This window comes from Erpetoichthys calabaricus, chromosome 4 (genome assembly GCF_900747795.2).
Source record: "Erpetoichthys calabaricus chromosome 4, fErpCal1.3, whole genome shotgun sequence".
Taxonomy (NCBI): domain Eukaryota; kingdom Metazoa; phylum Chordata; class Cladistia; order Polypteriformes; family Polypteridae; genus Erpetoichthys; species Erpetoichthys calabaricus.
Window position 1 is genome coordinate 168642406 of NC_041397.2, and position 12488 is coordinate 168654893.

Below are 12488 nucleotides of genomic sequence, written 5' to 3' on the forward strand. Positions count from 1 at the left end.
ACGTCGCCCTCTCCCAGCCCTCCTGTCTGGACTACAGCGCTGAGCCGTCCGCCGCCAGGTGCGTTCTGACAGAGAAGTTTTATTTATTCATCCACGTGACTGTCCCGCAAACTGCCACATTGTAACTTTTTTTTAGTTGGCAGTACTTGATAGTAGAAGAGATGAGGAAAACAGCTTTGTGTCTTTCTACTTTTTAACTGCGCTGAGCTGTAAACAATGTGAAGACGAGACCGCCTTCAACAGCGAGGGGTCATGAGAACAAAGTGGACGCTGGGAGGTGCGGAATGTCGGGCTGCTCCGCCGGGTCGAGAGCTGCGCAGTTTCGGGCAGTGTCCTCTCTACTCGCACTGTTTGTGACACTTCAAGTGCCCCGTCGGCTCCTGGGAGAGTGGAAATCTTTGCCGATGAGTGTAATCGGCGCCATCGAAGCAGGACTCTGTTTGTAAATTGCCCTGAACAACTACTTACTGTCCCTTAAGGTGAGTTCAGGTCACTAAAACCCTGCAACATTCAAGGTTGCTTTTGTGATGAATTATTTTAAAGATGGAGAAAGAGTCTCTAATTTTGACAGGACGTTTTTTTGGTTTTTTTTTTAGGTGTAATCACTTGCACATGCACCCGCTGATACAAGAAGAGAATATGTAAACTGGCCTATCTGAACGGACTTATAGTGCTTACTCCTAAAAAAAAGATCGTCCTGTCAAAATAAGAAACTCTTTCGCCTTCTTGATGTGAATCATCTTTAAATGAAATGCTGCCAATAAGGAATAATAGAAATCACCGCGCTGCTTTCTATCTTTGATGAACTAACGTTTTATGGGGTGAAAAAAATGATCGCCTCCGACAGATACACTTAATCAGTAGTGTGTGCGATCCACAATTTGTGAATTTGAGTGTGTGTGTGTGTGCGTGTGTATACGTGTGCGGGTGTGCGTGTGTGTCTGTGTGTGCGTGTGTGTGGTTTTGTCAGTTTAACTATAAAAACTGCTAAACACCTGTTATTTGTGAAGCAGGGATATTCTGATCATTCTGATCCCTGATCACTGATAAACATTCAGAAGAAACAGCGTTATTCCAGTGTTTTCCTCCATAACATCCTTTCAGCAAACAGGACTAATTTCCTTGATGAAACAGATCGCCCTTTAATGAAGTGCTGCCAATACGGAATAACAGAAATCACCGGGCGGCTTTCGGTCAATGATAAACCAGCGTCTGTTGAGGTAAAAAAATGGGAGGTACTGCGGTTGCGATCAATGCTTCCTGGTAACTCAGCTTTTGAGAAGAATCTGTCATGGGAGGGACAAGAGGGAGCGAGTGAGGTGGGTGTATTGAGCCGGGGCAGGTCGGAGCGGGGCGAGGAGGTGGGTATCTGTGTGAGTGTTTTAAATAATGAAAGGAAAAAAAGTGCTTTGAAATCGAGGACCTCCAACGAAAACGGCTTACGAAACAAAATATAAAATATGCACAATAATGACAACAGTGTTGAAGCAATGATGAAGCGAAAGGGAGATGCTAAACTTGGGTGGCCGCATTGTGCCTGCCTGTAAATCCCAACCGATGTATATATCTGAACGGATCTATCTGAACCAATATATATATCTGAATGGATGTATCTGAACCGATGTATATATCTAAACCAATCTATTTAAACCAATATACAGTGGAACCTCGGTTCACGAACGTCTCGGTACCGTACAAATCGGTTTATGACCAAAAAGTTCGCCAAACTTTTGCCTCGGTTCACGACCACACACTCGGTATACAAACAAGCCAGTTTCCCTTTTGGTTTGTACATGTTCAGTCTCTCCCTGTGCATTTCCTGTGCAGCAAGCAAGAGAGAGAGAGTGAGAGAGCGCGACACACACACACACACACACACACACACACACACACACAGAGGCAGCGCGAGAGAGAGACGCCCACACACACAGGCAGCACGAAAGAGAGAACTGGACGCAGGACGCAGGTAGGAAGGCAGTTAAAGAATGCACTGGGCTTGATTTTGTTTTCACTTCTGTTTACAGCGATCGGTTCGTAGAGTGCATTGTTGCAATGTTACTTTTCTTGGTGGTTTATTAAATTACGGATTTTTTCAAATGTTCATTTTTTTCCCTGTGCTTAAAACTTATTAAAAGAAAAAGTGTTTTTAGCCAGCGGTTGGTAGTGCTAAAGCGCGGACTATTGCAGTGTTAGTTTTCTCTGTTGTTCAAGGTTTTCTCAGTGTTATTCAATGTTTTTACATTTAGTTTACTATTACACTGTGCATTCTATGGTTTAATTAACTATATTTGTGCTTAAAAACTTAAAAAAATATATATTTACATACAGTTCGTATGGTCTGGAATGGATTAATTGTATTTACATACAATCCTATGGGGGAAATTACTTCGGTTCACGACTAAATCGGTTTACGACCAGAGTTTTGGAACAAATTATGGTCGTGAACCGAGGTTCCACTGTATATATTTAAACCAATGTATATCAACCAATATATATATCTCAACCAATGTATATATTTGAACGGATGTATTCAAACCAATGTATATATCTGAACGGATGTATCTCCATCCATCCATCCATTCTCTTCCGCTTATCCGAGGTCGGGTCGCGGGGGCAGCAGCTTGAGCAGAGATGCCCAGACTTCCCTCTCCTCATCCACTTCTTCTGGCTCTTCCGGGAGAATCCCGAGGCGTTCCCAGGCCATACTACCCATAGCTCATGACCATAGGTGAGGGTAGGAACATAGATCGACCGGTAAATTGAGAGCTTCGCCTTATGGCTCAGCTCCTTTTTCACCACGACAGACCGATGCAGAGCCCGCATCACTGCGGATGCCGCACCGATCCGCCTGTCGATCTCACGCTCCATTCTTCCCTCACTCGTGAACAAGACCCCGAGATACTTGAACTCCTCCACTTGAGGCAGGATCTCGCTCCCCAACCCTGAGAGGGCACTCCACCCTTCTCCGGCTGAGGACCATGGTCTCGGATTGGAGGTGCTGATTCCCATCCCAGCCGCTTCACACTCAGCTGCGAACCGATCCAGAGAGAGCTGAAGATCACGGCCTGATGAAGCAAACAGGACAACATCATCTGCAAAAAGCAGTGACCCAATCCTGAGTCCACCAAACCGGACCCCCTCAACACCCTGGCTGCGCCTAAAAATTCTGTCCATAAAAGTTATGAACAGAATCGGTGACAAAGGGCAGCCCTGGCGGAGTCCAACTCTCACTGGAAACGGGTTCGACTTACTGCCGGCAATGCAGACCAAGCTCTGACACCGGTTGTACAGGGATTGAACCGCCCTTATCAGGGGGTCCGGTACTCCATACTCCCGGAGCACCCCCCACAGGATCCCCCGAGGAACACGGTCGAACGCCTTTTCCAAGTCCACAAAACACATGTAGACTGGTTGGGCGAACTCCCATGCACCCTCCAGGACTCTGCTAAGGGTGTAGAGCTGGTCCACTGTTCCGCGACCAGGACGAAAACCACACTGTTCCTCCTGAATCCGAGGTTCGACTATCTGACGGACCCTCCTCTCCAGAACCCCCCGAATAGACTTTCCAGGGAGGCTGAGGAGTGTGATCCCTCTGTAGTTGGAACACACCCTCCGGTCCCCCTTCTTAAAGAGGGGGACCACCACCCCGGTCTACCAATCCAGAGGCACTGTCCCTGATGTCCATGCGATGTTGTAGAGACGTGTCAACCAAGACAGCCCTACAACATCCAGAGACTTGAGGAACTCCGGGCGTATCTCATCCACCCCCGGGGCCCTGCCACCAAGGAGTTTTTTGACCACCTCGGTGACCTCAGTCCCAGAGATGGGGAAGCCCACCTCCGAGTCCCCAGGCTCTGCTTCCTCATTGGAAGGCATGTTATTGGGATTGAGGAGGTCTTTGAAGTACTCCCCCCACCGACCCACAACGTCCCAAGTCGAGGTCAGCAGCGCACCATCACCACCATATACAGTGTTGACACTGCACTGCTTCCCCTCCTGAGACGCCGGACGGTGGACCAGAATCTCCTCGAAGCCGTCCGAAAGTCGTTCTCCATGGCCTCCCCAAACTCCTCCCATGCCCGAGTTTTTGCCTCAGCAACCACCGAAGCTGCATTCCGCTTGGCCTGCCGGTACCTATTAGCTGCCTCCAGAGTTCCACAGGACAAAAGGGACCGGTAGGACTCCTTCTTCAGCTTGACGGCATCCCTCACCGCCGGTGTCCACCAATGGGTTCGGGGATTGCCGCCACGACAGGCACCGACCACCTTACGGCCACAGCTCCGGTCAGCCGCCTCAACAATAGAGGCACGGAACATGGCCCATTCGGACTCAAAGTCCCCCACCTCCCTCGGGACATGGTCGAAGTTCTGCCGGAGGTGGGAGTTGAAGCTACTTCTGATAGGGGGCTCTGTCAGACGTTCCCAGCTGACCCTCACAACACGTTTGGGCCTACCAGGCCTGACCGGCATCCTCCCCCACCATCGAAGCCAACTCACCACCAGGTGGTGATCAGTTGATAGCTCCGCCCCTCTCTTCACCCGAGTGTCCAAGACATGTGGCCGCAAATCCGACGACACGACCACAAAGTCGATCATCGAACTGAGGCCTAGGGTGTCCTGGTGCCAAGTGCACATATGAACACCCCTATGCTTGAACATGGTGTTCGTTATGGACAATCCGTGACGAGCACAGAAGTCCAATAACAAAACACCGCTCGGGTTCAGATCGGGGGGGCCATTCCTCCCAATCACGCCCTTCCAGGTCTCACTGTCATTGCCCACGTGAGCATTGAAGTCCCCCAGCAGTACGAGGGAGTCCCCAGAAGGTATGCCCTCTAGCACACCCTCTAGGGACTCCAAAAACGGTGGGTACGCTGAACTGCTGTTCGGTGCATACGCACAAACAACAGTTAGGACCCGTCTCCCCACCCGAAGGCGGAGGGAGGCTACCCTCTACCGGGGTAAACCCCAATGTACAGGCTCCAAGTCGGGGGGCAATAAGTATACCCACACCCGCTCGGCGCTTCTCACCGGGGGCAACTCCAGAGTGGTAGAGAGTCCAGCCCCTCTCAAGGAGATTGGTTCCAGAGTCCAAGCTGTGCGTTGAGGTGAGCCCGACTATATCTAGCCGGAACCTCTCAACCTCACGTACTAGCTCAGGCTCCTTCCCCTTAAGAGAGGTGACATTCCACGTCCCAAGAGCCAGCTTCTGTAGCCGAGGATCAGACCGCCAAGGTCCCCGCCTTCGGCCACCACCCAACTCACACTGCACCCGACCTCCTTGGCCCCTCCCATAGGTGGTGAGCCCATGGGAAGGGGGACCCACGTTGCCTCTTCGGGCTGTGCCCGGCCGAGCCCCATGGGTGCAAGCCCGGCCACCAGGCGCTCACCATCGAGCCCCACCTCCAGGCCTGGCTCCAGAGGGGGGCCCCAGTGACCCGTGTCCGGGCGAGGGAAAACGCCGTCCAAATTTTTTATTCGTCATAGGAGGTCTGTTGAACCGCACTTTGCCTCATCCCTCACCTAGGACCAGTTTGCCTTGGGTGGCCCTACCAGGGGCATAAAGCCCCGGACAACAGAGCTCCTAGGATCATTGGGACACGCAAACCCCTCTACCACGATAAGGTGGCGGTTCGAGGAGGGGGGATGTATCTCAACCAATGTACATATATTAGAACGGATCTATGCAAACCAATTTATATATATCTCAACCAATGTATCTAAACCAATGTATATATCTGACCGGATGTATTCAAACCGATGTATATATCTCAACCAATGTATCCCAACCAATGTATACAGTTAGGTCCCTAAATATTTGGACAGAGACAACTTTTTTCTAAATTTGGTTTTGTACATTACCACAATGAATTTTAAATGAAACAACTCAGATGCAGTTGAAGTGCAGACTTTCAGCTTTAATTCAGTGGGGTGAACAAAATGATTGCATAAAAATGTGAGGCAACTGAAGCTTTTTTTTAACACAATCCCTTCATTTCAGGGGCTCAAAAGTAATTGGACAAATTAAATAACTGGAAATAAAATGTTCATTTCTAATACTTGGTTGAAAACCCTTTGCTGGCAATGACTGCCTGAAGTCTTGAACTCATGGACATCACCAGATGCTGGGTTTCCTCCTTTTTAATGCTCTGCCAGGCCTTTACTGCAGCGTCTTTCAGTTGCTGTTTGTTTGTGGGCCTTTCTGTCTGAAGTTTAGTCTTCAACAAGTGAAATGCATGCTCAATTGGGTTAAGATCAGGTGACTGACTTGGTCATTCAAGAATTTTCCACTTCTTTGCTTTAATAAACTCCTGGGTTGCTTTGACTGTATGTTTTGGGTCATTGTCCATCTGTATCATGAAACGCTGCCCAATCAGTTTGACTGCATTTAGCTGGATTTGAGCAGACAATATGTCTCTGAACACCTCAGAATTCATTCGGCTGATTCAGTCCTGTATCACATCATCAGTAAACACTAGTGTCCCAGTGCCACTGGCAGCCATGCACGCCCAAGCCATCACACTGCCTCCACTGTGTTTTACAGATGATGTGGTATGCTTTGGATAATAATCTGTTCCACGCCTTCTCCATACTTTTTTCTTGCCATCATTCTGGTAGAGGTTGATCTTGGTTTCATCTGTCCAAAGAATGTTTTTCCAGAACTGTGCTGGCTTTTTTATATGTTCTTTAGCAAAGTCCAATCTAGCTTTTCTATTCTTGAGTCTTATGAGTGGCTTGAACCTTGCAGTGCACCCTCTGTATTTACTTTCATGCAGTCTTCTCTTTATGGTAGTCTTGGATATTGATACACCTACCCCCTGGAGAGTGTTGTTCACTTGGTTGGCTGATGTGAAGGGGTTTCTCTTCACCATGGAAATGATTCTGTGATCATCCACCACTGTTGTCTTCCGTGGACGTCCAGGTCTTTTTGCGTTGCTGAGTTCACCAGTGCTTGCTTTCTTTCTCAGGATGTACCAAACTGTAGATTTTGCCACTCGTAATATTGTAGCAATTTCTCGGATGGGTTTTTTTCTGTTTTCGCAGCTTAAGGATGGCTTCTTTCACCTGCATGGAGAGCTCCTTTGACCGCATGTTGTCTGTTCACAACAAAATCTTCCACATGCAAGCACCACACCTCAAATCAACTCCATTAAAAAAATGCTTTAGATGACTCACATTTTTATGCAATCGTTTTGTTCACCCTACTGAATTAAAGCTGAAAGTCTGCACTTCAACTGCATCTGAGTTGTTTCATTTAAAATTCATTGTGGTAATGTACAGAACCAAAATTAGAAAAAAGTTGTTTCTGTCCAAATATTTATGGACCTAACTGTATATCTGAACCGATATATTAAAACCAATGTATATATTCAAACCAATGCATCCAAAGCGATATATATATCTGAACCAATGTATATATATTTACGAACCAATCTTTTTTTCCTGAACGGCCCCTCATAGTATACTGTATATATATATATATATATATATATATATATATATATATATATATATATATACATATATGTGTATGTGTGTGTATATTATATATATACTAGCAAAATACCCACGCTTTGCAGCGGAGAAGTAGTGTGTTAAAGAGGTTATGTAAACATATATATACATATTCATATCTACATATACACATATCTACATATACACATCCACACACACACACATATATATATATATATATATATATATATATACATACACACACACATCAACATATATATACACATACATACACACACACATACACATATACACATACATACATAGTGCGTTGTAACACGGGCTGTGATTGTTACATGGGAGGGAGACGACAAATCACAGCTTCCCGCTTTCTAATCGGGCCTGTGATTGGTGCTTTGACGGATGCCCAGATCCCACAGTATTTCCCCTTAGGGAAGCACCCTCCACTCCACAATACTCATAAATCAATAATCACTACAATACTCAATAATCACAATCCTCCACTCCCAGACGCGGTGCCACCCTTCCACCCAGCTCAGCTCGACGCTCTGGTCTCTCACAGTCCTTTATATAGTCCATGACCCGGAAGTGTTTCTCTCTCTCTGTCCATGTTACTGTGAACACTTCCGGGTCAGATAAAAGCTCCTTGTCTTCAACCCGGAAGTGTGTCATTCGCTCTGTCGCCGTGACTAAGACGCACTTCTGGGTTATAGGTGAAACCAAAGTCTCTGGGCGTTCCTGCAGCGTCCCCTGGAGGTCCCCATGGTATCCAGCAGGGCTGTGATGAAAAACTCCACTGTTCATGATGCCCTGCTGGAACTCGTGGCACCTCTATGTTGCAGGCAGGGCTCCACCTGGCGGCCTGGGGGTATTGGCAGGGATAAAAGGCCGGCCATGTCCCACAATATAAATATATAATAAACAAACTAATTTAGTTCAGTTTCAGTTACATAAACACACACAGTTTAATTATTTCCAGTTTCTGGGTACTAAACTCTAAACCGCCTTTTCAGTTTTATGCAGATTTATACCATATCTCCCACCATGAATGTTACATCTGATGTAGATCATGAATATTTATTCATGATAGAACAATAGTATTTTATTTATTATGAACATAAGCACCTAATAGCCAGCAGTGGAAGTTGTGGAGGAAATTTGTACCTAAAGCAGCATTTTAATCTAAATGAAAATTTATTCTTTTATTCTCTTTATAATCTTTGTTTGTTATCTTAAAATTTTAAGCTAATGGTGGCTCTGCATATGCCTCTATGTAATGTATCTTTTGCACTTTTTAGCTTTGATTCCATTTTTATATTCTATTATAGGGACTGGGCGCCCCTATTATTGGCAAAAAACAGTATATGAGCTTGATGTGCAGAACAGCGACAATAATGGCTTTGTAAATGAAGATTTAATTGTCTGGATGAGAGAGGCTGCATTCCCAAGTTTTAAGAAACTTTACCGAAGACTGAATTGTTCTCAGGAGTTTAGTAATGGTCTTCCACTTGGCAACTACAGTCTTTTGATCACCTACAGTATCCTTTTAAATCACCTACCTTGGTTGGAAAAATCTTTGTCATTTCTTACAATACTACTGTAGCATTTAATTAATAATACATTTTTTTCTATTTGGTAACAAAGAACCTTATTAATTGTCCCTACATTTTAATATATCCTTCTACTTTCAGCCCATATTTAATAAACAAAAGAAGTACCAATATGAACTAATCCAGGCTCCCTTCATTGGCAGGTGCCCCATTCTGTTCAATGGAGTGGCCTGACCACATGATGACCACTACAGTCTTATTAAAAGTATTACCCTCATCCAAACTCGATCTTCTTCTGACCAATTGTCCTCAGCCTCTCAGCTCTGAACTCAACTAAGCTCTGGCTTGAGTCAACTCTGAGCCAATCTGAACATATACTGGTATGTACTTCTAGGATCAAGGGGTTTTCCTGTTTGTCTGAAACTAAATCCTAAAAAGCCCTGTGTTTCTGAACCCTTAATTCCTTGCTGGCCATTAAAGGGCTGGGCCTCTTAGGATATTTCTGGGATATCGGTTTTAAATCAATATCATGCTCACATCCCATCCCATCATTGTTTCCCCTCTAGTGCACCTGTTGTTAATTTCATTAACACCAAAGCAGCTGAAACTGATTAACAACCACCTCTGCCATTTAACTGACCAGATCAACATCCCAGAAGTTTCATTGATTTGATGCTATACTCTGATTAAAAAAAAGTGTTCCTTTAATTTTTTTGAGCAGTATATATATGTCTGTTTTTATTATAGATGTAAATGTTTAAGTCTCATTTGTCATTTTCTTATTGTTTTACCCTTTTTTCTGTGTAGTTTGCACTCTTCATTGTATCCTAACAATTACAATTAAAAACAAACAGAACAGACACCTGGGCAAAGAAGACTGAATGATGAGAGGCTGCAACTAGTTCAGCATCAGACTCACTATTTTAGTAAATAATGGATTAAATAACTAGAACACCTGGAAAAGCAGGAAGATAGTATTGTTAAAATGTTAAAAATAAACTAAAATTATCCCATGTAACTGCTTAGTACCTTTTAATTAAAACTTGCTAAACTCAGTTTTGTAATTTCCACATTGATCCCAAAACACAGAAACTGAAAAACAACAACTCACTTAATTAGTCTAGGAGTCTAAATAAAAACAACTTGGTTGGAACAAAAACCTGCTGCCACAGTGAGTACCAAGAATGAATTTGATAACCACTATACTAGACATCTGTTTATTTCTACAGTACTCCCTGGTGACAAAGATGTTTCAATAAAGAATAACCTGCTCCTGAAATATGAATACAGTACACCCCCAAAATTCGCGGGGGTTACGTTCCTAGAGCACCTGCGAATTGTGAAAAACCACAAATTTTGGATGTGGTTAAAAAAAATGCCTATTTTTATAGTTTAAACCCTAAATATGCCCCCAAAACACTTTAACTTAATTTCAAACTCAGCTTAATACATTACCTAAAAATAAAGAGTGTAAAGGTAAACCTGTATACTGTACTGCTATGCCTCCCTCAGTGCTAGAATGTAAAATACAGATGTTACAGCTACATGTACTGTAATTCATGCAAGCGCGTTTTAATTGCCAGAAGCCTTAGACAGTGCAGCTCATTTCGGCGGCATCTTGGGGCTTTAACCATTAAACTGCCACCTACTTGGGGGTTAATGCATCCCTGGACACCACATACTTTTTTGCTGCACTTTAAGTAAACATCACAATTAACAAAGAAATAGTGAAATTTTAATGGAACACATTTTTTTTCATGCAAAGAGCATCACAATTACTGCAACACTGATCATTTTACACACTGCCTATGAACTGTAAAAACTATTTAAAAAACTACTGAAACAATATGTACAAAGTGCAACTGACACCATGGATGTAAATCACTGAGCCAACTGCGCTTAAACTGGCGGCAAGCAAGCACACAGAGGTAAGCGCTGATGCTTGCAGGCTAGTCTTAGTGCAGCTTGGGTCACAGAATTGCACACAAACACAAGAGATTGTAGAGAAAGGAACTTTATTCAAACACTTCAAACAAACATGTCTCTTTCAGAAGTAAAAGGTGCTCAGCATGCAGTTAGTTAACGATTAAACAATAGACAAACATCATAGAGGAGCACAACCCCTGTCTGGGGGAGGAGAGAGAAACAAAGCAATTGGCCAAAAAGGACAGGTATGGTTCAGGCTTTTAAGTAAGCGTAGCATCGCGCGAGAAGCTGCAATCGAGAAGACGGTGACTCATTTATTTTTATGGTGGAGATTCCAGCCTTGACCCGACACACACACTCACAAACAGAGACAAAAACAAAGCAAATCAGTAATCAAACAGCAAATAAAGAATGTAATGAAAACAAATGAAATAAGAAAACAACAATACCACCCCGTTCCCCTTACGGCGATTACACATTAAATACAACAAAACACACACAGTAAATCATGAAAAACTTCTTGAAAAACGGCAACGGATGAGATGTAATGATGAAAATAGATAGTCCTACCAGTAGTTCCTGAAATGGTGAAGATGAGTGGACGGGTCCATGAGCGCTCCTTTCTTTGCAGGATGGCCATGAATCCACTTACAGTTCTCATGTACACAGGCAGACAATCCAGACACATGAAATGATCCAGGACAAAATGAGTAAGTACAGGTAACCCAACAGAAGGCAAACAGACAGGAACTTGAAACACAAATTACAAAAACTTTTTTTTTGCTTTTGGTCACCGGCCCCCTTTTAAAAGTCGCGCTGACATCCTTTGACCTCAACAGCCCCAGCACCCTCAGCCGAAGACCAATCAGAGCCACTGCAGGGACTGCTGGGAGTTGCAGTTTCAAATTCTATTGGCTACTTTCACCATCCCAAGTCGCGGTTTTCTCTACAGCTGCTTCATGTTCTCTCTACAGTACAGTACAGTATTGCCACAAAAAAAGCCATAAAAATTGGATGATATTTGCGGTTTCCGCTAACAATTATTAGTTAGTGTGGAAAGCATACCTCCAGACACAGACAGACAGACACCAGAATGTCCAAAACACACTTCTTTATTTCCTCTTTGCACCACAATGCCTTCCTTCACCAACTCTTTCTTCTTCTCTTTCTCTTTCTCTCTTCTTCTCTTCTCACCTTCAACTTTCTCTCTCTTTCTCTCTTCTTCTTCTTTCTCTTTCTCTTCTCTTTCACCTTCGACCTCCTCTCGCCCTCCTCACAAGCTTCGTCTTCTTCCTCCCAACTCTGGCTCTCTTAGTGGAGGGAGGCGGCCCCTTTTATTACGACCCGGATGAGCCCCAGGTGCTCCCCCTGACATCCCTTCCTGGTGTGGCGGAAGTGTCAGGAGAGCACCTGGAAGCACACCGGGTGCCCTTGGGATTACTTCCGGCAGCACTTCCTGGTGTGGCGGAAGTGCTGCCATCCAGGACTCCCTAACTGTCCGGGCGCCCCCTGGCGGTGGCCACGTCTTCTCACAGTG

General features: G+C 44.6%; 1 protein-coding gene across 1 annotated transcript in view; it reads left to right on the top strand.

Annotated features, from left to right (window-relative positions):
* Positions 1–12488, top strand: part of tmem30c (transmembrane protein 30C) — a 78177-nt gene that overhangs the window by 45224 nt on the left and 20465 nt on the right. Inside the window, exon 6 of the mRNA XM_028799913.2 lies at positions 8804–9013. Coding sequence (XP_028655746.1) covers positions 8804–9013 — 210 coding nt within the window. The remainder of the gene's footprint in view (positions 1–8803; positions 9014–12488) is intronic.